We start from the raw sequence: 27,416 nt of genomic DNA, 5'->3' as shown, positions 1-27,416 counted from the left end.
CAAGGATTCTTCAATATATGCAAAGCAATCAATACACCATATTAACAAACTGAAGGATAAAAAACATATGATAATCTCAATTGATTCAGGAAAAGCTTTTGACAAAATTTAACACTCATTTATGATAAAAACTCTCCAGAAAGTAGGCATAGAGGGAACCTACCTCAACATAATAAAGGCCATATATGACAAACCCACAGCCAACATTGTTCTCAATGGTGAAAAACTGAAACCATTTCATCTAAGATCAGGAACAAGACAAGGCTGCCTACTCTCACCACTATTATTCAACATGGTTTTGGAAGTTTTGGCCATAGCAATCAGAGAAGAAAAAGAAATAAAAGGAATCCACATCGGAAAAGAAGAAGTAAAACTGTCCCTGTTTGCAGATGACATAATACTATACATAGAGAATGCTGAAGATGATACCAGAAAACTACTAGAGCTAATCAATGAATTTGGTAAAGTAGCAGGATACAAAATTAATGCACAGAAATCTCTTGCATTCCTATACATGAATGATGAAAAATCTGAAAGAGAAATTAAGGAAACACTCCCATTTACCATTGCAACAAAAAGAATAAAATACCTAGGAATAAACCTACCTAAGGAGACAAAAGACCTGCATGTAGAAAACTATAAGATACTGATGAAAGAAATTAAAGATGATACAAACAGATGGAGAGATATACCATGTTCTTGGACTGGAAGAATAAACATTGTGAAAAACACTATACTACCCAAAGCAATCTAAAGATTCAATGCAATCCCTATCAAACTACCAATGGCATTTTTCGCGAACTAGAACAAAAACTTGCACAATTTGTATGGAAATACTAAGGACCCCAAATAGCCAAAGCAACCCTGAGAAAGAAAAACGGAGCTGGAGGAATCAGGTTCCCTGATTTCAGACTATACTACAAAGCTACAGTAATCAAGACAGTATGGTACTGGCACAAAAACAGAAATATAGATCAGTGGAACAGAATAGAAAGCCCAGAGATAAACTCATGCACATATGGTCACCTTAGCTTTGATAAAGGAGGCAAGAATACACAATGGAGAAAAGACAACCTCTTCAGTACGTGGTAATGGGAAAACTGGACAGCTAAATGTAAAAGAATGAAATTAGAACACTCCCTAACACCATACACAAAAATAAGCTGAAAATGGATGAAAGACCTAAATGTAAGGTCAGACACTATAAAACTCTTAGAGGAAAACATAGGCAGAACACTCTATGACATAAATCACAGCAAGATCCTTTTTGACCCACCTCCTAGAGAAATGGAAATAAAAACAAAAATAAACAACTGGGACCTAATACAACCTAAAAGCTTTTGCACAGCAAAGGAAAACATAAACAAGATGAAAAGACAACCCTCAGAATGGGAGAAAGTATTTGTAAATGAAGTAACTGATAAAGTATTAATCTCCATAATATACAAGCAGCTTATCCAGCCCAATATCAAAAAAACAAACAACCCAATCCAAAAATGGGCAGAAGACCTAAACAGACATTCCTCCAAAGAAGATATACAGATTGCCAACAAACACATGAAAGGATGCTCAACATCACTGATCGTTAGAGAAATGCTAATGAAAACCACAATGAGGTATCAACTCACATCAGTCAGAATGGCCATCATCAAAAAATCTACAAACAGTAAATGCTGTAGAGGGTGTGGAGGAAAGGGAACCCTACTGCACTGTTGGTGGGAATGTAAATTGATACAGCCACTATGGAGAAGAGTAGGGAGGTTCCTTAAAAAACTAAAAATACAACTACCATATGACCCAGCAATCCCACTAATGGGCATATACCCTGAGAAAACCATAATTCAAAGAGAGACATGTACCACAATGTTCACTGCAGCACTATTTACAATAGCCAGGACATGGGAGCAACCTAAGTGTCCATCAACAGATGAATGGATAAAGAAGATGTGGCACATATATACAATGGAATATTACTCAGCCATAAAGAGAAATGAAATTGAACTATTTGTAGTGAGGTGGATGGACCTAGAGTCTGTCATACAGAGTGAAGAAAGAAAGAGAAAAACAAATACCGTATGCTAACACATATATATGGAATCTTAAAAAAAAAAAAAAAGGTTCTGATGAACCTAGGGGCAGGACAGGAATAAAGACGCAGACTTAGAGAATGGACCTGAGGACACAGGGATGGGGAAGGGTAAGCTGGGACGAAGTGAGAGAGTGGAATGGACATATATACACTACCACATGTAAAATAGATAGCTAGTGGGAAGCAGCCGCATAGCACAGGGAGATCAGCTCGGTGCTTTGTGACTACCTAGAGGGGAGGGATAGGGAGGGTGGGAGGGAAACACAAGAGGTAGGGGATATGGGGATATATATATGTATACATATAGCTGATTTACTTTGTTATATAGCAGAAACTAACACAACATTGTAAAGAAATTATGCTCCAATAAAGATGTCAAAAAACAAACAAACAAACAAAAAAATGCTTCAATAGCTTCCTATGGGATAAAGCTCAAAGTCCTCAGAATGGCAAATACAAGGCCCTTTTCAGTCTGGCCTAGACTTACCTCTTCAATTACCAAAATGCATATTTTTAAACAATGTCAAACAGCTGGTGAAAAACCTCCTGCATTCAATATTCTATAAGAAATACTAACATGTAAAGGAAATACACTTACAAAGAATGGAGTCTGTAGTCTCAGTCACTAATCACTGATGGCGATGCATTCCTGCCTGTCTAAATTCTTAGTTTTACTTTTTTGGCCATGCCGCATGGCTTGTGGGATCTTAGTTCTGTGACCGGGGATTGAAGCCGGGGCCACAGTAGTGAAAGCACCCAGTTCTAACCACTGGACGGCCAGGGAACCACCCTACTTATCTTTCTAATGCCACTACCTTTTGTTTTTCCTTTCACAGCTGGCCTGATTACAGTGTCTCCAACCATCTACCTCTTAGACCTGTTTTCCAGCCCTTCAGAACTCCCCCCGTGTGGCCTCTTCCCTTTCTCCCTCTCCATCAGTCTCCCTCTGGCTTCGCTCTTCCCTGTCCAGCCTGACTTCACAGCCATATCACTCTGAGCAATACCTTCAGTTTGGAGCTACTCATTCCGCAGTCTCAAAAAATCTGAAGAACCCCAACCCTTGATAATTTCAGCCATCTGTACAAACTGATCTAACACTGGGGCAACTAAGCATTATGGAGAAAATTCATTAACCACAGGGACTGATATTAAGGCAAATTTAGGATCTAAAATTTTAGCAAATTTACAATTTGAAATCTCCTAACATCTATTAGGAAATATCTCCTAACAGCTATTAGGAGAAATCTCCTAATCTCCTAACAGCTATTAGGAGAAATCTCCTAACAGCTACTAGGAGAATTTCAAATTGTTGAATAAATAATCACTGAGTGCCTATCACGTGCCACTTTTTTATTCTATTATCCCTTTTGTTCTGAAAATGTTTTCATATCTCTTATCAGAAATTGTTTAATGTAGTTCAATTTCAGAATGAAAGGGATGGGATTATTTTAATTTCATGTAATGTTAAGAGTATGTGAAAAATGACCTCCTAAAATGACACTACTACCTACATGGTATTTCATAAATAGTCTCTCCATGCCCTGTAACAATGCTATAAACGTGTGCAAGCTGTTCTCTCTTCCTGGAATGTCTCTACCCACCTCCCCTGCTTAGTGATTTCCTATTCATCCTTTAAAACTTAGCTCAGTGTCACCCCCTCAGTGAAGACTTCCCTGGCTTTCAAGGAAGAGTAGTTAAGGACTCTCCTCTATGCCTCAATAACATCATATGTTGTGCCTCTGTCTCCCGTATAAATAGTGAATCCTTCAGAGCAGGGGGTTGGTCTTATTGAGTTTGGTAAATGTTAGCAAAGGGTAGGCGATCTATGCACATGTACTGAATGAGAGAATACTGGGGAGTTGGACAAATTAGTTCTGTAACCTCTGAGCCTCAATGTTCTCACACCACAGAGTTGTTTCAAGAATTAAATTGGGATACAGTAATATTCATTAAATCATTTTGACAAGTGGTAATTTCCTCCTTTCTAGAATATGAACGCTCCAGAATCCTAGCTATTCAAGAGAGTATATCATCCCTAGATCTGCTTTACCACAAAATCATTAAATGCCAGTACATATAATTTCTCCTTTAAAATACCCTTTTCATAGGCATTAGTGGTTGGCTTTCTCTTCAGAGTCAGCTTCATTCTTTTTGAGAGCTGCTGGGTATTTGACAAATTGTAGAGAACTATAAAGCGGAGTTTAGGGCAAGTGGTTAGAGGCTGACTTACCAGCTGTCTTCTTCATAAGTACGGGCTTTAGTATAAAATTTGTGTTTCTGAAAAACTGTTCGATCTAAGTCACAGATCTGTTCATAGAATATCAAAACTAGAATTTAACTCAGAGTGCTAAGAATCTGCTACACTCTTGTCTGTTTCTCTGGAAGGTTTTTGAAAACTTGTATCATGAAAAATTAAAAGACAGACAAAAGCAGAGAGAAGAGTACAATGACCCTCTCCAGCAGTTATTTACATCTTTGTCTTACAGACAAATACTCAGTCAAGTCCCTCAATTGCTCTGTGCTTTAGGGTCCTCATCAGTAAAAAGTGAACTTGCATTATACCCATACCTTAAAAACTGGCTTCATGAAGCTCCCTTAGGGACTTCAGGGGTAGTAGGGTACTATACCTTTTTTCTCCCTCAATAGACAAATATTATATACAGGATTCATAATGTATTTGTGCAAAGGGATTCTGTGGCTAAATATTCTGGGAAAGAAAGTCACCAGACTAGACAATTTCCAACTTTCAGCTCTTAAGTACTGTGATTTTTTTTTTTGGGCCACGCCACTCGGCTTGCAGGATCTTAGCTCTCTGACCAGTGATCAAACCTGGGCCCTTGGCAGTGAAAGCATGGAGTTCTAACCACTGGACCGCCAGGGAATTCCCAAGTACTGTGATTTTACATATCTGATATACACTGAAATACAACCTGGTAAAAAGAATTTACTTTTCACATCAGCAGTTCAAACAGTTTTCTATTCAATCCATACTCAGTAAGTACATGGATGTTAGAGCTGTCCCTTTTCCACTGACAGTTGCACAATTTCAGATACTCAAAGAAAAGAGAAAACAAATATTGGGAGTTTGATTCTCCTGAGAAATACTTTCACGTTTCTGGGGATGAGGTAAAGTTCATTTATTTTAATGAGTTATGAAAGTCTTTCTCTAGCCAGCCCGCTGTGTGTGAATGGGTTGTGCCGGGGATTCTTAGCTCTGATGCAGGGGATTTGCTTATTCCTTTGAGCCCCCTGAGGAGAGGTGACATGGAGAGCAGATAATCAGCATGCAGCACTGAGATGAGCTGCATATGGGATAGATGATAAAACGGCACAGGACAGACCTTCAAGACGGCGCAGGAGTAAGACGTGGAGATCACCCTCCTCCCACAAATACATCAGAAATACATCTACATGTGGAATAACTCCTACAGAACACCTACTGAACGCTGGCAGAAGACCTCAGACTTCCCAAAAGGCAAGAAACTCCCCAGGTACCTGGGTAGGGCAAAAGTAAAAATAATAAACAGAGACAAAAGGATAGGGACGGGACCTGCACCAGTGGGAGGGAGCTGGGAAGGAGGAAAGGTTTCCACACGTTAGGAAGCCCCTTCGCGGGCGGAGACTGCGGGTGGCGGAGGGGGGAAGCTTCAGAGCCGCGGAGGAGAGCGCAGCAACAGGGGTGCAGAGGGCAAAGCAGAGAGATTCCCACACAGAGGATCGGTGCCGACCGGCACTCACCAGCCCGAGAGGCTTGTCTGCTCACCCGCTGGGGCGGGCGGGGCTGGGAGCTGAGGCTCGGGCTTCGGAGGTTGGATCCCAGGGAGAGGACTGGGGTTGGCAGCGTGAACACAGCCTGAAGGGGGCTAGTGCGCCACAGCTAGCCGGGAGGGAGTCCGGGAAAAAGTCTGGAGCTGCCAAAGAGGCAAGAGACCATTGTTTCGGGGTGCACGAGGAGAGGGGATTCAGAGCACTGTCTAAATGAGCTCTATAGATGGGCACAAGCCACGGCTATCAGCGCGGCCACCAGAGACAGGCATGAGACGCTAAGGCTGCTGCTGCAGTCACCAAGAAGCCTGAGTGCAAGCACAGGTCACTATCTACACCTCTCCTCCCGGGAGCCTGTTCAGCCTGCCACTGCCAGGGTCCCGTGATCCAGGGACAACTTTCCTGGGAGAACACATGGTGCACCTGAGGCTGGTGCAACGTCACACTGATCTCTGCCGCCACAGGCTCACCCCGCATTCCGTACCCCTTCCTCCACTCTGGCCTGAGGGAGCCAGAGCCCCCTAATCAGCTGCTCCTTTAACCCCATCCTGTCTGAGCGAAGAACAGACGCCCACAGGTGACCTACACGCAGAGGCAGGGCCAAATCCAAAGCGGAATCCCAGGAGCTGTGCGAACAAAGAAGAGAAAGTGAAATCTCTCCCAGCAGCCTCAGGAACAGAGGATTAAATTTCCACAATCAACTTGATGTACCCTGCATCTGCGGAATACCTGAATAGACAACGAGTCATCCCAAAATAGAGGCAGTGGACTTTGGGAGCAACGATATATATATTTTTTTCCCTTTTTCTCTTTTTGGGAGTGTGTATGTGTATGCTTCTTTGTGTGTTGTCTGTATAGCTTTGCTTTTACCATTTGTCCTAGGGTTCTGTCTTTCCTTTTTTTTTTTTTTTTTTAAGTATAGTTTTTAGCGCTTGTTATCATTGATGGATTTGTTTTTTGGTTTGGTTGCTCTCTTCTTTCATTATTTTCTTTATTACTTTAAAATTATTTTTAAATAAATTTTTATTTTTTTTATTTTAATAACTTTATTTTATTTTATTTTTTTCTTTCTTTCTTTCTTTTTTCTCCCTTGTCTTCTGAGTGATGCAGCTGACAGGGTCTCGGTGCTCTGGCTGGGTGTCTGGCCTGTGTCTCTTGAGGTGGGAGAGCCAAGTTCAGGACATTGGTCCACCAGAGACCTCTCAGCTCCACATAATATCAAATGGCGAAAGCTCTCCCAGAGATCTCCATATCAACGCTAAGACCCAGCTCCACTCAACGGCCAGCAAGCTACAGTGCTGGACACCCTATGCCAAACAACTAGCGAGACAGGAACACAACCCCACGCATCAGCAGAGAGGCTGCCTAAAAGCATAATAAGGTAACAGACACCCCAAAACACACCACTGGATGTGGTCCTGCCCACCAGAAAGACAAGATCCAGCCTCATCCACCAGAACACAGGCACTAGTCCTCTCCCCCAGGAAGCCTACACAACCCACTGAACCAACCTTAGCCACTGGGGGCAGACACCAAAAACAACGGGAACTACGAACCTGCAGCCTGCAAAAAGGAGACTCCAAACACAGTAAGTTAAGCAAAATGAGAGATGGAGAAACACAGAGCAGATGAAGGAGCAAGGTAAAAACCCACCAGACCTAACAAATGAAGAGGAAATAGGCAGTCTACCTGGAAAAGAAATCAGAGTAATGATAGTAAAGATGATCCAAAATCTTGGAAAAAGAATAGAGAAAATACAAGAAACGTTTAACAAGGACCTAGAAGAACTAAACAGCAAACAAACAATGATGAACAACACAATAAATGAAATTTAAAATTCTCTAGAAGGGATCAATAGCAGAATAACTGAGGCAGAAGAACAGATAAGTGACCTGGAAGATAAAATAGTGGAAGTAACTACCACAGAGCAGAATAAAGAAAAGAGAATGAAAAGAATTGAGGACAGTCTCAGAGACCTCTGGGACAAAATTAAACACACGAACATTTGAATTAAAGGGGTCCCAAGAAGAAGAGAAAAACAAAGGGACTGAGAAAATATTTGAAGAGATTATAGTTGAAAACTTCCCTAATATGGGAAAGGAAATAGTCAATCAAGTCCAGGAAGCGTAGAGAGTCCCATACAGGATAAATCCAAGGAGAATCACGCCAAGACAAGTATTAATCAAACTATCAAAAATTAAATACAAAGAAAAACTATTAAAAGCAGCAAGGGAAAAGCAACAAATAACATACAAGGGAATGCCCATAAGGTTAACAGCTGATCTTTCAGCAGAAACTCTGCAAGCCAGAAAGGAATGGCAGGACATATTTAAAATGATGAAAGGGAAAAACCTACAACTAAGATTACTCTACACAGCAAGGATCTCATTCAGATTCGATGGAGAAATTAAAACCTTCACCGACAAGCAAAAGCTAAGAGAATTCAGCACCACCAAACCAGCTTTACAACAAATGCTAAAGGAACTTCTCTAGGCAGGAAACACAAGAGAAGGAAAAGACCTACAATAACAAACCCAAAGCAATTAAGAAAAAGGATATAGGAACATACATATTGATAACTACCTTAAATGTAAATGGATTAAATGCTCCAACCAAAAGACACAGACTGGCTGAATGGATACAAAAACAAGGCCCATATATATGCTGTCTAAAAGAGACCCACTTCAGACCTAGGGACACATACAGACTGAAAGTGAGGGGATGGAAAAAGATATTCCATGCAAATGGAAATCAAAAGAAAGCTGGAGTAGCAATTCTCATATCAGACAAAATAGACTTTAAAATAAAGACAAGAGACAAAGAAGGACACTACATAATGATCAAGGGATCAATCCAAGAAGAAGATATAACAATTGTTAATATTTATGTACCCAACATTGGAGCACCTCAACACATAAGGCAAATGCTAACAGCCATAAAAGGGGAAAACAACAGTCACACAATAATAGTAGGGGACTTAAACACCCCACTTTCACCAATGGACAGATCATCCAAAAGGAAAATAAATAAGGAAATACAAGCTTTAAATGACACATTAAACAAGATGGACTTCATTGATATTTATAGGACATTCCATCCAAAAACAACAGAATATACTTTCTTCTCAAGTGCTCATGGAGCATTCTCCAGGACAGATCTTTTCTTGGGTCACAAATCAAGCCGTGGTAAATTTAAGAAAACTGAAATGGTATCAAGTATGTTTTCCAACCACAATGCTATGAGACTAGATATCAATTATAGGAAAAAAATCTGTAAAAAATACAAACACATGGAGGCTAAACAATACACTACTAAATAACCAAGAGATCACTGAAGAAATCAAAGAGGAAATCAAAAAATACCTAAAAACAAAAGACAATGAAAACATGACAACCCAAAACCTATGGGATGCAGCAAAAAGTTCTAAGAGGGTAGTTTATAGCAATACAATCCTACCTTAGGAAATAAGAAACACCTCAAATAAACAACCTAACCTTATATCTAAAGCAATCAGAGAAAGAAGAACAAGAAAACCCCAAAGTTAGCAGAAGGAAAGAAATCATAAAGAGCAGATCAGAAATAAATGAAAAAGAAATGAAGGAAACAATAGCAAAGATCAGTAAAACTAAAAGCTGGTTCTCTGAGAAGATAAACAAAATTGATAAACCATTAGCAGACTCATCAAGAAAAAAAGGGAGAAGACTCAAATCAATAGAACTAGAATTGAAAAAGGAGAAGTAACAACTGAGACTGCAGAAATACAAAGGATCATGAGAGATTACTACAAGCAACTCTATGCCAATAAAATGGACAACCTGGAAAAGTACAACCTTCTGAGACTGAACCAGGAAGAAATAGAAAATATAAACAGACCAATCACAAGCACTGAAATTGAAACTGTGATTAAAAATCTTCCAAGAAACAAAAGCCCAGGACCAGATGGCTTCACAGGCGATTTCTATCAAACATTTAGGGAAGAGCTAATACCTATCCTCTCAAATTCTTCCAAAATACAGCAGAGGGAGGAACACTCCCAAACTCATTCCACGAGGCCACCATCACCCTGATACGAAAACCAGACAAAGAAGTCACAAAAAAGAAATCTCCAGGCCAATATCACTGATGAACATAGATGAAAAAATCCTCAACAAAATACTAGCAAACAGAATCCAACAGCACATTAAAAGGATCATACACCATGAACAAGTGGTGTTTATCCCAGGAATGCAAGGATCATTCAATATATGCAAATCAATCAATGTGATAAACCATATTAAAAAACTGAAGGAGATATTCTCAATAGAGAATATCTCAATATGATATTCTCAATAAATGCAGAAAAAGCTTTTGACAAAATTCAACATCCATTTATGATAAAAAACCTCCAGAAAGTAGGCACAGAGGGAACCTACCTCAACATAATAAAGGCCATGTACTACAAACCCACAGCCAACATCGTTCTCAATGGTGAAAAACTGAAACCATTTCCTCTAAGATCAGGAACAAGACAAGGTTGCCCACTCTCACCACTATTATTTAACATAGTTTTGTAAGTTTTAGCCACAGGAATCAGAGAAGAAAAAGAAATAAAAGGAATCCAAATCGGAAAAGAAGAAGTAAAACTGTCACTGTTTGCAGATGACATGATACTATATATAGAGAATCCTAAAGATGGTACCAGAAAACTACTAGAGCTAATCAATGAATTTGGTAAAGTAGCAGGATAAAATATTAATGCACAGAAATCTCTTGCATTCCTATACACTAATGATGAAAAATCTGAAAGAGAAATTAAGGAAACACTCCCATTTACCATTGCAACAAAAGGAATAAAATACCTAGGAATAAACCTACCTAAGGAGACCAAAGACCTATATGCAGAGAACTATAAGACACTGATGAAAGAAATTAAAGATGATTCAAACAGATGGAGAGATATACCATGTTCTTGGATTGGAAGAATCAACATTGTGAAAATGACTCTACTACCCAAAGCAAACTACAGATTCAATGCAATCCCTATCAAACTACCAAAGGCATTTTTCACACAACTAAAACAAAAAATTTCAAAATTTGTATGGAAACACAAAAGACCCCGAATGGCCAAAGCAATCTTGAGAAAGAAAAAAGGAGCTGGAGGAATCAAGCTCCCTGACTTCAGACTATACTACAAAGCTACAATAATCAAGACAGTATGGTACTGGCACAAAAACAGAAAGATAGATCAATGGAACAGAATAGAAAGCCCAGAGATAAACTCATGCACATATGGTCACCTTATCTTTGATAAAGGAGGCAGGAATGTACAGTGGAGAAAGGACAGCCTCTTCAATAAGTGGTGCTGGGAAAACTGGACAGCTACATGTAAAAGTATGAGATTAGATCATTCCCTAACACCATACACAAAAATAAGCTCAAAATGGATTAAAGACCTGAATGTAAGGTCAGAAACTATCAAACTCTTAGAGGAAAACATAGGCAGAACACTCTATGACATAAATCACAGCAAGATCCTTTTTGACCCACCTCCTAGACAAATGGAAATAAAACCAAAAATAAACAAATGGGACCTAATGAAACTTCAAAGCTTTTGCACAGCAAAGGAAACCATAAAGACGACCACAAGACAGCCCTCAGAATGGGAGAAAATATTTGCAAATAAAGCGACTGACAAAGGATTAATCTCCAAAATTTATAAGCAGCTCATGCAGCTCAATAACAAAAAAACAAAGAACCCAATCCAAAAACGGGCAGAAGACCTAAATAGACATTGCTCCAAAGAAGATATACAGATTGCCAACAAACACATGAAAGAATGCTCAAAATCATTAATCATTAGAGAAATGCAAATCAAAACTACAATGAGATATCATCTCACACCAGTCAGAATGGCCATCATCAAAAAATGTAGAAACAATAAATGCTGGAGAGGGTGTGGAGAAAAGGGAACCCTCTTGCACTGTTGGTGGGAATGCAAATTGATACAGCCACTGTGGAGAACAGTATGGAGGTTCCTTAAAAAACTAAAAATAGAACTACCATATGACTCAGCAATCCCACTACTGGGCATATACCCTGAGAAAACCATAATTCAAAAAGAGTCATGTACCACAATATTCACTGTAGCTCTATTTACAATAGCCAGGACATGGAAGCAACCTAAGTGTCCATCAACAGATGAACGGATAAAGACGATGTAGCACATATACAGAATGTAATACTACTCAGCCATAAAAAGCAATAAAATTGAGATATTTGTAGTGAGGTGGATGTACCTAGAGTCTGTCATACAGAGTGAAGTAAGTCAGAAAGAGAAAAACAAATATCATAAGCTAACACATATATATCGAATGTAAAAAAAAAAAAAAAAGAAAATGGTTCTGAAGAACCTAGGGGCAGGACAGGAATAAAGACATATATGTAGAGAATGGACCTGAGGGCATGGGGAGGGGGAAGGGTAAGCTGCGACGAAGTGAGAGAGTGGCATGGACATATATATACTACCAAATGTTAAATAGATAGCTAGTTGGAAGCACCCACATAGCACAGGGAGATCAGCTCAGTGCTTTGTGACCACCTAGAGGGGTGGGATAGGGAGGGTGAGAGGGCGACGCAAGAGGGAGGAGGTATGGGAACATATGTATATGTATAGCTGATTCACTTTGTTATAAAGCAGAAACTAACACCATTGTAAAGCAGTTATACTCCAATAAAGATGTTTAAAAAAAACCCCCCAAAACGGCACAGTCCTAAAGGAAAGGAAGGGATGGGTAATATGTTATATGAAGATATTCTGATATATGTGCATGTCTAGGAAAGGAAAAGGCTAATATGTGATATCCTGTTTGTTAAAAGTAATAAAAATAGCAAAGTTTACCCAAAAAAAGTCTTTCTCTATAACTATAATCTCTAAATTATCAGAATTACATTTGTGGAGATAATACAGGACATAAGAGAATCTACTTTTTGAGCTCTTCAGTATTTGAGTTTCACAGATAGAGAGAGAAAATGGCAGAGGAAAGGCCAGAAAGCGAACATTCATAAAAAGCTCCTAAGAAGGAATGATGAATACATTTTCTTCTACTAAATTTTAATGCTCATTTTCTCATTTCACCCTAAACATATTCCACTAGGAAAACATACTGTTACCTAAGAAACCAAAAATTGTTTACTCTCAAAAGAGCAGGAAATAAAGAAAGCAGCCAGGAAATTATGGTTTGAGAGAAAACAGCACAGGAAGGCTAAGTTTTACGAAAATGCATAATTTTAATCAAGAATTGATTTGTGTTAAATATATATATTTCCATCTTTATAAAGTAGTATGTAAATAGAGAACTACATGGATGTTGCCACATGGAAGTTGATGCTTAGGGAATTAATTGTTTTCTTTTCTAGATGTATTTTTTTCTCAGATATTTAAATGATATCTGATTAACTATTTTTTGGTATAAACTTATTTATTTTTGGCTGCGTTGGGTCTTCGTTGTTGCGCATGGGCTTTCTCTAGTTGTGGTGAGAGGGGGCTACTCTTCTTTGCGGTGCGCGGGCTTCTCATTGCTGTGGCTTCTCTTGTTGCGGATCACGGGCTCTAGGTGCACGGACTTCAGTAGTTGTGGCACGCAGGCTCAGTAGCTGTGGCTCGCGGGCTCTAGAGCACAGGCTCAGTAGTTGTGGCGCACGGGCTTAGTTGCTCCGTGGCATGTGGGATATTCCCGGACCTAACCCGTGTCCCCTGCACTGGCAGGCGGATTCTTAACCACTGTGCCAACAGGGAAGTCCCTAACTTTCATTTTTAACTATTAAGTGTCTTCAAGATTGCTGACAGGCATCCTATTGCCTTTTCCCATTCAGCTCACTCTCTTGCTCTCTGAGAAGACTTTTACACATTTTTTCCTCTTTGCTCAAACCTCCACCTCCATCTTTCCCATCCTCGCTCTTCAATGATTAGCTCATTTCCTGTATCACTAAGAAAAGGAGCAATTTGAAAATAACTTCTATATGTTTCCACTTCTCATATATATGCATCTGTATCCACACTCTCTGTCTTCATCCCTCTTGACAATCCAAGGACACTGTTCTAGCAATTGGCCCTTTTGTCTTCTGCACCACATTTCTCCTTGCCTACTGGACCATTCATATCAGGATACAAGTAAGCTGTGCTAGCTACCATTTAAAAAAAAAAAAGATAAAATCTGCCCTTAACCCCACATCCTCTTTATGACCCCGTTTTTCTGTTCCTTTTTTGTAGCAAAATTCCTCCTAAGAATTGTTTACACTCACTGTCTCCAATTTTTCTCCTCCAAAACTTTCTTTAATCCACTCCAATGTGGCCGTAGTCTAAAAGCATTCCACCAGTGCTTGTCAGAGTCACCAATGGTCTCTATACCGCAAAATCCATAGGTCAATTCTCAGCCCACGTCTTCCGTGACCTAATTCCGTAGTGTGTGGCACAGCTGATTACTCCGTCCTTTTTGAAACACACTCTTTACCTGGTTTCAGGACAGTAGTCTCCTTTGGTTCCTTCCTCCTATCTCACTGATTGCTCCTTTGCTGGTTCTTGCCTATCTCACCGACCTCTAACATGCAGGAGTGTCCCACACCTCAGTCTGTGATCCTTTTCTTTATTTATACTCATTCCCTGTAGGTCGTTTAATCAAAGCTCATGGCTTTAACCAGTACCTGTGTGCTGATGATGTCATGATTTCCAAATTTGTATCTCCAGTCTGGGCCTCCCCACTGAACCCTACAGTGCTATATCCAGCTGCCTACTCAAAATGCCTGGCTGGGTGTTAAACAGACATCTCAAACTTAACATGTCTGATACCCAAGCTCCCAACCTGTTCCTCTTGTAGGCTCTCTCATTTCAATAAATTTACACCACTCTTTACTCAGGCCCAAAACCTTGGATTACAAAACAGCCTCCTAACTCATCTACCTATTTCTGCCCTTGGCCCCTTCATTGCTCCCACAAATTGTCTATTCTCTACCTAGCAGCCAGAAGTTTGATAATCTTACATTTTACTCCTCTGTTTTAAAGCCTCCAGTAGCATGTTTTTTTTTTTTTTTGGCTGCGCCGTGCAGCACACGGGATCTTAGTTCCCTGACCCGGGATCCAAGCCGGGCCCTGGCAGTGGAAGCATGGAGTCCTAACCACTGGACTGTCAGGGAATTCCCAACACTCCAGTAGCTTTTTATCTCACTCAGATTATAAGTGGCCTATGAGACTATTACTATAATGGCCTACAAGATCCTTTATCATCTGGTCTCATCTCTTATCACCCTCCTCCTCACCCACTCTGCTCTAGACACCCTGGTCTCCTGGCAGTTACTTGAATATGCCAAACACCCACCTCTCTCAAGGCCTTTGTCCTTGTTACCGCTGTCTCAAATGCTCTTTCCCCAAATATCTGCATGGCTTGCTTCCTACCTCCCTCAGGTCTCTGCTCAAATATCACCTTTACCAGGAAGGACTTCCTTGACTATATAAAATAGCAACACTTCTCGCACCATGCCTCTCCTACCCTGCTTTATTTTTCTCCAAAGCATTCATAACTGTCTCTGTAGTATATATTTACTTGTTAGCTTGTTGTTCGTTTTCCTCTTAGAGTACAAACTCCAAGATGTCAGGGACTTGATCTATTTTTTTCACTGCTGTTTCTCTAGTGCAGCGGTCCCCTACCTTTTTGGCACCAGGGACCTGTTTCCCAGAAGACAAGTTTTCCATGGACGGGGGTGGGAGGGTGGGGGGTTCAGGCGGTAATGCAAGCGATGGGGAGCGGCAGATGAAGTTTCGCTGGCTTGTCCGCCACTCACCTCCTGCTGTGCAGCCCGGTTCCTAACAGGCTGCTGACCAGTACCAGTCCGTGGCCCGGGGGTTGGGGACCCCTGCTCTAGTGTTTATAGGGCCTAGCACATGGCACTTAATAGGTATTTATTGAAGAAATGACAAATCTACAGAGATCAAATTAAAAAGTTAAATTTGTATAATTTCACCCAAAACCTGAAGATGACAAAAGACCCATGGCTTAAATAATTTAGAGCATGGAGAGTTTGTTTGGTAATAAGTAATAGTAACTTCTGTAAGGGTCAGTTCAGTCTCCTAAAAGAGGAACTATTCCTTCACTGGTATTAGCCTACAAACACTACATAATATGAATGTGAAAATTTAAACAAATAAATCACTATTAAACTTTCAGACAAATAACTCATTTGCTGAGCATCAACTTACGTTTTAAAACATGGGTCACCAGACATCAGTTGCATACTGATTAAAACCTAAACATAAGAAAAAGAAATATTGTAATTATAAAAATCTTGAGAGGAGAAGCCACATCCTGCTAATCTATGCACCTTCCACATCACCTAGTCCAGTATTTCCTGTTTATAAATAAAATGATTACTGAATTGGGTTATATCCAATATTGAACTGCTGCTTTATACAGACATAGGTTAAAAATCATTTTCAACATTAACAACTTTGTCACTGCAAAAATAAGAGTGGAAAAGATGGAAACAAAAAGCAAGGGCTTCATCAGTAACAATCTTCTGTGTGTGTGCTGTTCTGGTCTATTTTATCTGTCTTTCCTCCCAGACTCCTGTGGTGTTTAAGTGTCTGGAATGTTTTCCTCCAACATGTTTGCCATAATGATGCTTTCAGGGGTGCCTGCTGGTGGCCTGTAAGAGTAGAATGCTTCTGGCCTTTGCTCTAGCTTTGGACAAGAATGAATGAATGCAGTTTTTAATCATTCATGATTTTATTCATTCATGAAGCAATTATAGTATTTTGTAAAGATCAGGCTTAGAAATATCTGATCTTCCTGACACCCGAGCTATTCAAGACCTTTCACCCACAGTAAGAGGCATTTCCTCTGGAGGATTTCTGTATGTGTTTATCCTGAAGACTAAATGCTTAATTCAAGTCTCCACATACCTATTAGCAGCATCTGAAATACGAAATGCACAGGGTTATCTCTGCAGTTCCCCATTCTAAGAAGCTAAAGAATAAAAGGACCCGATATTTGGAGAAATGTGAACTCTCATACACTCTGCTAATGGGAATGTAAAATGTTTCAGCCACTTGAAAACCAGTCCGGTAGCTCTGCAAAAGGTTAAAAGCAAAGTTACCATGTGACCCAAGAATTCTGCTCCAAGAGTACTTACTCTTGGATACATGCCCAAGAGAAAAGAAAATATATGCCCACAAAGAAACTTGTATATGAATGTCCATAGCAGCATTGTTCGTAATAGCTAAAAAGTGAAAACAACAAGCCAAATGACCATTAACTGATGAACAAATAAAATGTGGTATAGCCATACAATGGAATATTACTTAGCCACAAAAAGGAGTGTAGTACTGACACATGCTACACCATGGATGAACCTTGAAAACATTATGCTAAGTTTAGAGAAGCCAGGCACAAAACATTACATATTCTATAATCCCATTTATATGAAATGTTTGGAATAGGTAACTCCATAGACAGAGTAGATTAGTGGTTGTTTAGGCTGGGGGGAAGGGAGGAGAGTTGGGGCAAAGTGGGAAGTGACTGCTATTGGGCACATACGAGGTTTCTTTTTTGGGGTGATGAAGATGTTCTAAAATTGATTATGGCAATAGTCGGACACACCTATGAATATACTAAAAACCATTCAACTGTGTACTTTGAATGAAATGTATGGTAAGTGAATCATAGCTCAATAAAGCTATAAAAAATTTAGAAGTACTCAATGTCCTTCTCTACCCACCAAATGCATCAGCTTCTCTCTCAAGCTACTTACTGTGTGACTTTAATGTTCTTGCCACCTTCTAGAAAGAAGGAGTTAGCATCTGTAGAACATCCACCCTGCCCCAGAGTATACTAGGCTCTGTGAGGATACTACTGCAAACACATTCTGGGAAACCTACCAGGCCAAGACCTTTTAGAGAAGGTCTCTGGAAACAGCCTCCCCCGCCTCCCAGATTCTGCTGACGTCATCACAAGCCAATGCCACTTAGCAGCTGAAGTTCTAGGGAGGGCAGGGAAGCTGTGAGTGACCACAGGAAGTTGGTCTACAGACAGAATGATAATGCAGAGAGGCGAGAACAGTCCCTGAGAGGCCTAGAAAGCTCCTTTAGCTCCTGGGAGTTCAGGTCTGGGTGTCACTTCCCACCCTAGGGCTCTATGAAACGTCCTTGTGTTTGAACTAAAGTTCTCTTCTACATGAGCTAACCTGAGGGATTTCTATTCCATACAACTAGTGTTGGCAAAATCACATACAGTAACTCATTTAGGCCTCAAGAACAGGTCCCTGGGGTAAGTACTGCAATTCCCCTTTTACAGAGGAGGAAACAGTTGGGCTGAGGTGAAGTGCTTACACAGGGCTCCAGAGATCTAAGAACAAACACAGAGCCCTGATGCCATAATCCACGCTCCTGCCACGTGGCTGGGGTTATGCTCCTCTGGCTACTCAAAAAATTCTGGTTGAATGAATGAATGAATACCTAGAGTACTATTATTCAGAAATGGTATATTTTTGTTGGACCAGAATTTAAAGCTTTGCTAATGCTTTCTGAAATGCTGCTGTTCTCTAGGTACTGATTGCCTTTTAAGAACCAGCCATAGGATCTTATTGTGTTCTGGGAATAATAATGATAATGGTAATAGTAACAAAAACCTTAACAGTAGTCATGAATTAAGAATCTATTAAGTGCCAGGCATAAACTAGGTGGGTTTGAAAACTGTTAGATATAGGGTAACTCTTTTGTCCACTAACTTCTGACCATTCAGTTTTTATTCAGGATTATTTTCCTTTCTTATCATGAGATAACTTACCATAATGGGGTAAGCCTAACTAAAACACAGCAAAAGGTTTATCCAGTGAGTTTTACCAGATGCAAGGTACCTTACAAACATTTTCTCTACTGGTTTCATTTAATACTCCAGCTCTCTGAAGTGTGTATTCCCTCTGGGTTCACCAGAATACATGGCTCCTGAAGGTACTTGGAAACAGTAGGGCAGATGCCCAAAGTGAGTTTCACTTGTTGCGAGAGAACCCAGTGACTTCTATGTGCCCACCACAGCTGCTTTGGAAATCACCTCTTGGGAGCTACAAGCATATTGTAAGGTATTCATTTACGATGCTCCTTCCCTTCCACTCATCGAGCCCTTATGCTGTAGTGGTTGTGTGTACTCTTCCCTGAACGTTTACAGCACCATGTGATCATGAAGGTGAACATTTGTTACTTTTCAGTGCTTCTGTGATTTGGATAGTTTTTTCTTCTACATGGTGAGTATTTCAGTGGTATGTTCAGCTCATGATTTCAATACTGATTCCCATCTTGCCCTTGACAGTATATACCTATGATTATTTAAAGGCAGAGAATCTCATTTGTTGACATGTAAATCTAGAAACGTGCTTACTTTAAGAATGGAATTATCCTGTCTTGTATTTTTGGTATCATAGCCTTCCAGTAAACAGCGACGAGTGGTATTTCCTGATCCAGCAAACTCTGCCAGGTTTAGATCTGCAAAGCCCAGCTATGAAAAGAAAGATAATTATATTAATAGAATATCTACTAGGCTTCTATCATATTATCTTTAAAATAAACATTCAATCCATGCTCTAGCCAAGTGGTCTCAAACTTCAGTTTTTTGCAGTTTTTGCCAACTTAACAACACCTGTTCTATTCTTTGCTTAATATTGGGTTGGCCAAAAAGTTTCTTCGATTAATGAATACGTTGTTCAATCAAGTTCTTGGTGAAAATGAAAAATGTGTCTTTTTACTTAAAACCGAACGAACTTTTTGGCCACCCCAAATGTTTGTTAAAAAATTGGCTCCCTTTTTGCAAAAATGTACCACCTATTCTACTCTTGTCTTGAGCAATATGATCTCTGAAATCACATATTTGATTGCTAAATGTATTTTTCTGCACACATTAAAATATATAACTTAATGTAAAAATAATGCATATTAAACAACTGAAATCACTGCAGGTTAGCAGTGGTGCTCACACCGCTCTATGGGAAATACTAGCAGACCAATCATGGTCATTTGCACACACACAGAGAAAACCAATCAGACTCTCCTCTCCCTGTTCTGGTCTGGCTCTATTCCCAGTTAACCACTGGTGACTGCAGATAGTTAGTTGCAGGTTACTAAGTTCTCACTGCCCACCCAAGAGCGAAATGATTTAAGTGTATCACATACTTCTTTTGGTACAAGCTCCTCCTCCTTTACCACCTTCCACAACAATTGTCTTGCTGGTCCCCCATGAGCTGAATCTCTCTTTATGAAGGCTTCTTCCTTCCTTCCCCACACCAACCTTCTCTGCTGTTACCCAGAAGCTCAGCTCAAACGCATTCCTCCCTCTTATTACTACTCGGGTTTGTTCCCCATTTTCTGCAGCTACCAAAGATTACCCTATGGTTTTCCTCTGATGCTGCTCAACCCTATTTCTCATTTCCAAGTGGTACAAAAAATCACTCCTTTATATCATTATTTTTTGAACACTCTATTCTATATGACTAAGTGTATACAGTCTTTTATTAACAAAAAAATGTGTTGAGCTTGCAAGTACATCTCCTTGAATATATAATAAAAAGTATTATACACGTCAAACCCTGCTTGATTTTAAGTTGAGTGCTGTGATTTTAAGTTGCCTGCTTTAAAACATGCAGTGAAGAACATATGAATGGCATTTAAGATGAAGATTTTTATTGTAGGATGGAGCATTATTTTAGTGGTTTTTAATTGGTATAAGAAGAATGAAGAATAAGAACTTAAGAGACCAGCTGAAGGACCACAAGCTCCAAAAGCAGTAAGTCAGGAACATATCAAGCCACAGGTAATATCTACCTAATCTTCACATGATTACTCCGGTCTTACTGCCTTTTTTAGGGGTCCAAGAGATCAGCAAAAAGCCTGGATATGTCCAGGGCAAAGCCACATCCAAATGAACATGGGAAGACTCCTGTGGCTGTGTGATCACACGTCATCCACATGCCTTATTTCATCCATTATCCTTTCTCTTTGAACCTCCAATACCTTTTCCATCCACACTCTTTGCTGATGCCTTGCTTCCTATTTCACTCAGAAATAAAAGCAATCAACAGAGCATTCAACTTCCACAAGCTCTTATCACCAGCCACATCTACTCGCCTACCTGAATCTGTGCCCACATGTTTACCTTCCCACTTACTGTAAGTGAGCTGGCTGCGCTCCCTTCCAAGGCCAACCACTCTCCTCTCGCCTATTCAAGTTCATCGCTTCAGGGATTCTTCCCTCTCTATGGATCATTCCCAGAACACAAACATGCCGGATTTTCTCCCATCTTAATGAACAAAAGAAAACAAAACCTCATGCCATACCTCTCTCCAGTCTACTGTAATATTCTTCTGCTCCCCTTTGGAGCAAGACTCCTCGAAAGACTTGTCTATATTGACTGTCTCTGATTCCTCTGTCCATGGCCACCTCGTCTACTTCATTTCCCCCTCTCCTCCTCGTCCACTCTTCCAGCCACAAGGTCCTCTTCCTTGAAAAATGCGAAGATCACCTCAAGGCCTTTAGCACTTACTGTTCTTTTGCCTGATACATTCTCTCTCAGATCTCACAGCTTTCTTCCTCACTGCATTAGGGTCTATGTTCAAATGTCATCTCTCTAAAGGGGCCTCCCCTGACCATTCTAGAACATGCCTGACTCCCCCCTCCCCTCCCCTGTAGCTGTCACTACAGCTTATCTGCTTTATTTTTCTTAGTAGCTATCATCACAGCATGTATATACACATTTCATATTTATTTTATTGTCTGTCCGCCTCCCTCAATCCCCCATTAGAATGTAAGCTCCCCAAAGTCAGGGATTTTTGTCTGTTTTGTTTACTGTTGTATCTCTAATACTTAAAATAGTGGCAGGAGCAATGCTTGGCACATGGTAAGCAGTTAACATGTATTTTTTGAATAAAAAACAGCCCTTTGGCTCACGATCCACTGTTGGAATGCTGGTATTACAGTCACTAAGCATAAAGCAAGTTTTTTTAAAAAAAGAATCTGGTCAGTCCCCATTAAGAAAGCATGCTAAGGTCAACATTTACTGAGCACTTTTTATGTGCCAGGCCCTGCTTTAAATACTGGAAAACAGTGATGAACAGGACAGATAAGAACCGTCTTGCAAGAGCTTACATTGTAATGAGGTACAAGAGTCCATATTTCCTTATGATTTTCTCTTTGGTTTCACTGAGATAACTGTCTCAGTAAAATGGCATATATATATATAATATAAATTGTAGGTATAACTGTGGTAGAGCTTCCTTCAATTGGCAAATAATTTTGAGCATCTTCATTCCAGATAATGTTAGGTATTAGGAATGTATATTATTCCTATTCTCAAGGAACTCATAGTTTAATAAGGGAAGATAGAAAAAGAAATAAATTCCTATAAAAAAGTATAAGTGCTGTGATAAAGGAAGGCACAATTACAAGAAAGAGAGGAAAAGAAAATTTCTCAGTGGGGAGGGATGACTAAGTTGAGTTTTTAATGATACATGAGTGTACAGAAGCACATGCATGGCAGGGAAAACATCAAGTCACAAGGCAAAAAGGCTAAAACAGCACGGCACACTCCAGGAATGTTCTCTGGGCAGTATGTCTGAAGCATAAGGATGACTGAGTGAGTGGGTGAGTATGCAGACAGATGATTTGCAAACCAAGATGGGTCCAATATGCTAGGTTAAAGACTTTTCATTTCATTTTCCTTTACAGGCAATAGAGAGCTGCTGAAGGACTAAAAGTGGGGGAAGGATATGATCATCTTTGAATTTCAGAACAATCCCTCTGGCAATAATATAGAGGATGAACTGGTGGGAGATGACAGAGGCACAGAAAAGATAGGAGGCCAATGCAGGTTTTAAATAAGAAATAATGAAGGCATAACCTAGGGCAGTGGTCTTGGGACTGGAGAGAAGAGATGGTTTCAAAAGCTTTTTAGAAGGGAGAAATCAAGATCTGTCAGTCAAAGCAGACTGTTTTTTGCCTACCCATCATTCAATGCCCTGATATTCCTTGCTAGCAAGTCCTGATTTTATTCAAGTGTCCACTCTTAGCTCATCCATGTACACAAGGAAAGTAACCCAACCTCTAGCTGACTGTAAAATTGTGATTAGTCTAAGCTAACCATGGCAATGCATTCCTACTGCCCACGACTAGTTGAGGAGTGGGCATATGATCCAGTTGTGTACAATCAAAGGTACAGGGAAATCCTCTGGGGGCCATGTAGGAAAAGTTTTCTCACTTGAAAAAGTCATAAATGGGAAAACAGCTGAGCTCTGTCATATGTGAATGTGTTGACTAAAACTTGAGCAGCTAGCCACCTCCTGACCATGAAGGGAGCTAGCCAAGGACAAAGCCATCACATAGAGAATGTAAGAAAAAAAGAGAAAAGTAACATGGATTCTTGATGATGTTCTTTAGTCAGTGGATTAACCAATTCTGGAGCAGCTCTATCTCACATCTATAGCTCTATCTCATATCTACCTGTTTTGTGAGATTAAAAAAATCTCTAGGTGAGGAGGGTTTTCTGTTACTTGTACCAAAGAGCATCCTAACTGATATTGCAGCCAACTAGTTTTAGAGGGGTAGGTAGATTTGATAGTTGAAACTAGTGCCCTGGTTCTTGGCTCAGATGCTTAGATGACTAGACTGATGGAGCTACCATCACAGAGAAATACAAGAGGAGTATGTGGGGAGTTCCCTGGTGGCCTAGTGGTTAGGATTCCGGGCTTTCACTACCGTGGCCCAGGTTCAGTCCCTGGTCAGGGAACTGAGATCCTGCAAGTGACACAGCGTGGCCAAAAAAAAAAAAAAAAAAACAAAAAAGTGGTTTAGAGATTAAAGAGGTTTAGAAATAAAAGAGTTGGGTTTCTGGTAGTATTATTAATTACTAATTCCTTCTGTGCAGCAAAAAAGTCAGCACATTCATTAGTAATTCCATACAGCTAGTAAAAGTATAAAGGACAGTAGTGATCATGTATACAGAGTGCTAAGAGAGCACAGAGGGGGAGTCTTATTCCACTGGGGGTTGGGTGGGACTGAGAATACTTCCCAAGGGAACCTGAATTAACAGTTGCAATTGTTTAATGCAAACCAGAGACTGTCTCCCAGTAAGGAAACTGAAACTTAAGAATAACATCCCATAATCAACATTTAGAAAGAATATGCCTATAATTTAATGTTGGATCCAACTATTCAATCTCTGAGTTGCTTTATTTAAAAACAGCCAAGCTTAAACAGCAATTAGAAAAGCAAACCATTTAATTTTTAAGCTTATAAATAGCAATGAATGATATTACAAATTCCAAAGGTGTTAAAGAACACCAACTTACCTTTGCATAAGCTTTTCCACCTTTTAATTCCTGCCAAAGATAAAAAACACTATAAGGATATCATATGACTAAAGATTTAAAATTAAATATATGTCAAATAATTTTGAGGTAGATATTTACAGGCTAGCAAATACAGAGTAAAATTCTGATGATCTTAAATCCAACTGTTTGGATGTCCCCTGCCCCCCTGAAAATAACCAGAATTTTTATTTAGAATTTAATTTAAATCTGAAGGAGACAAATGGTGAGAAGACAAGCTAATATTTAATCTATTTGCTGAAGAAGAAACTGCCAAAAATGTCCTGGACACATTGCAAGAACATGAGTCACCGAAGAAAGGTTAAATTAATTACTGAGTTAAGCATATTAATAATATACTGTACAAAGATTTCAACAAGAGTTGAAACCCCCACCCCAGAGACACCACTGTTATGAATTTTTAGGAACTGTCCAAAAGATGTGTATATACATTTCTGCTTTACTCAAATGATAGCACACTACATATACTGTTCTATACCTTACTTTTTTCCACTTAATATATATGGCATTGTTCTATGGTAATACAGTAGAAACTCCCTTATCTAATTCTTATCTAAGTGAAGGAGACTGGCAAAAGTGAAAAGTAAAAAAAATATATATATATATATATATATATATCTTAGCATTTTAGTTTAAAATATGTAACTACATTAATTTGCCAAATCCCTCAATTTAGGACATCACACAGATGCAAGAATTAAGTGTAAAACACTTAGAACACTGCTTAGCGCACAGTATAGGTACTCTGTATTATGTGTTTGCCATTAAAATTAGGGCCAAATTCTCCTCTCCTCACTCACTTTTTTTTTTCTTGTGGGTTTTTTTTCCCTTTAAGTTTACAAAATACATGCTTATAGAAAATTAAAACATTATAGAAATATATAAAGCCAATCATGAAAGTTCTCCCATAATCCCACTCTCACAAAGCCACTGATAACAATGTGGTGTTACTTTTCCATTATTTTTTAGAGCATTAACAAGTTACTCTTCCAAAAAAAAAAAAAAATGCTTGCACAGCTTCCTTTTTTATGTAAGAGTAAAATTTGGACATGTTATTCCAGAGATATTTCTCACTCTTAATGGAGAGAAACTACATGAAGATACCATAATCTATTATACCAGTCCCTTATTGTTAGGACATCTGGGCTAGTTTTAATTAAAGACAAAGGTGAAATAAACTTGCTGTGTAGAGTTGTCAGATTATTCCCATTAGGCAGTTTCCTAGTAATTTCATTTCTAATGAAGAGTTAGCCAAAGATTCCAAGCATCTTCAGTATATTCTGGAAAACTACCCTCCTAAAGGTTGTAACAACTACACTCCCACCTACAGCATGCAAGATGGGATATGTATATTTGGAAATGCTTATTCAAAATTACGGTATAATTTCTTAATTTGAAACAAATTTTAAACTGATTGTTCCTGTAATTTTGTTTTCTAACTATAGAAAGTGAAGTGTGACAAATTTTCTTTCCTGATAGGGAATCAGGATGCTAAGGACAGGGTTTGTAAAACTCAGTATATGCCAGAAAGAGGCACAGGCATCAGAAACTTAAGTAACACTTTTATATGAAGTCTTCACAGAAGACTGCAGCCCTTGCTATAGCTTCAAATAAGTCCATTGGTATCTCCAGTTATTTCTCCAGGTTATTACTTCCAGTAATAATTTGTGGTTATGCAGCTTGACACCTCACTGCAGCCACCGCATTAGTATGTCCAGATAACGTGTGTACGCTGGCTTTAGTTCTCACATCCCAAATCTGTGCTGTTGAGTCTCGGCTACAGGTCACCAGCACATTGATTGTTGGGTGCAGATCCAAACCATATACTGTACTCAGGTGTCCATGACAGTGCCTTATAACCTTATTATACTCAAGATCCCAGCAGTTGACTTGTTTGTCTTCTCCACAGGAGAACAGGTATGCACTCCTTGGGTTCACTATCACACCACGCACCGTACTGATGTGCGTTTTAACTTGCCACTAGCCAGTTAATGACAGTTATAACTTGCCAAGTCCCAGATCTTCATAGTTCTGTCAGCAGATCCAGTAACAAACCACTGATTTCCAGGTTCCACAGCAATACATCAAACCCAGGCAAGATGCCCACTGATCACTCTGTAGAGTTTCCACGGTGGGTGCCACTGAAGTTTTGGCATTGTAGGGGCTTTTTTAGCCATCAGTGTGGAGGTCTTGGCATTGCCACCGTCCATAACAACTGCCCCTGCAGGCTGTGACTGGTCAGAAGCCCCAGGGTGTCGGTATTCACCTCCAGCAGGTGCACTATGGTTTGCATCGACCCTGGCTTGGGAAGTAGGTAATGCCACAGCTAAGGACTGTGCATCTGATTCACTCAGCATTCTTTGGATCTTAGTGTCCGCTGTCAAAGCAACTCTAGGTCCTGGTGGATGTGGATGTGTACCTGTCACCAAACATTGAACTTCTTGCCCTTGATTGGCAGGATACTGTTTGTGTCCATATGAATCTGATGCATTCTGAGGGCCTTTCTCTTTAAGATTTTCTTTTGAGGTAGGCATATGCAACACAGGACCATACTCATTATGCAGCTTGACTGCCATTTCTCGTTTGTGACTGTTCATCCAAAGGCACAGGTTTTCCATTATCAGCCACAAACATGACATGGGTTCTCTTCAATAACCTGAACACAAGTGTGTGCACAGAATGTTTCTGTACCTCCTCGACCATGACACCATGGTCTGTGTAGTCGCTCCGGCAGGGAAGAAACACTCATCAACAGGATGGAAACCGCCGCCACAGCTCTCCCTCACTCACTTTTAAAAATGTGTTTGCTGAATGGAGCTGTCTCTTATCTAATCCAGATACACAACGCATTATCTACCATTTCCATCTTTAAAGAGGCAAACTGAAATAAGCTGAAGAGTAATCTATGGTAAATTCTATTGTTCGTGAATATGTGTTATCCCTCCCCTTCCCTGCCCGTTTAGTGAGGCTGCGGCCATGCCACCAGATCTACTCCATTATGAATTACCGAATTTTCCTTCTTTATTAGGTCACTGTCATATCATTAATAGTGCCTTTCATCAAACAAAGCAAAACAAAACTTTCTCCAGGTGATCTGTGTCTCTACTGGCTAATTCTTTTCTTTGTTCCCCTTTACAGCCAAACTCTTCAAAAGATTTACCCAAATATG

The 27,416-nt window shown here is 39.8% G+C and overlaps 1 protein-coding gene and 1 pseudogene across 3 annotated transcripts in view; both read right to left on the bottom strand.

The window, feature by feature from the left end:
* Nucleotides 1-27,416, bottom strand: part of EEIG2 (EEIG family member 2) — a 150,544-nt gene that overhangs the window by 67,466 nt on the left and 55,662 nt on the right. For all 3 annotated transcript variants that reach the window (XM_069541244.1, XM_060026449.1, XM_060026458.1), the window contains exons 3-5: nucleotides 24,209-24,238; nucleotides 19,255-19,371; nucleotides 16,083-16,129 (exon numbers count right to left, since the gene is read on the bottom strand). In XM_069541244.1, coding sequence (XP_069397345.1) covers nucleotides 16,083-16,129; nucleotides 19,255-19,371; nucleotides 24,209-24,238 — 194 coding nt within the window. The remainder of the gene's footprint in view (nucleotides 1-16,082; nucleotides 16,130-19,254; nucleotides 19,372-24,208; nucleotides 24,239-27,416) is intronic.
* Nucleotides 25,880-27,010, bottom strand: LOC132425485 (pleiotropic regulator 1 pseudogene; annotated as a pseudogene).

This window comes from Delphinus delphis, chromosome 1, assembly GCF_949987515.2.
Source record: "Delphinus delphis chromosome 1, mDelDel1.2, whole genome shotgun sequence".
Taxonomy (NCBI): domain Eukaryota; kingdom Metazoa; phylum Chordata; class Mammalia; order Artiodactyla; family Delphinidae; genus Delphinus; species Delphinus delphis.
The sequence above is the reverse complement of the archived record's forward strand: the minus strand, read 5'-3'. Positions and strand labels throughout refer to the sequence as shown.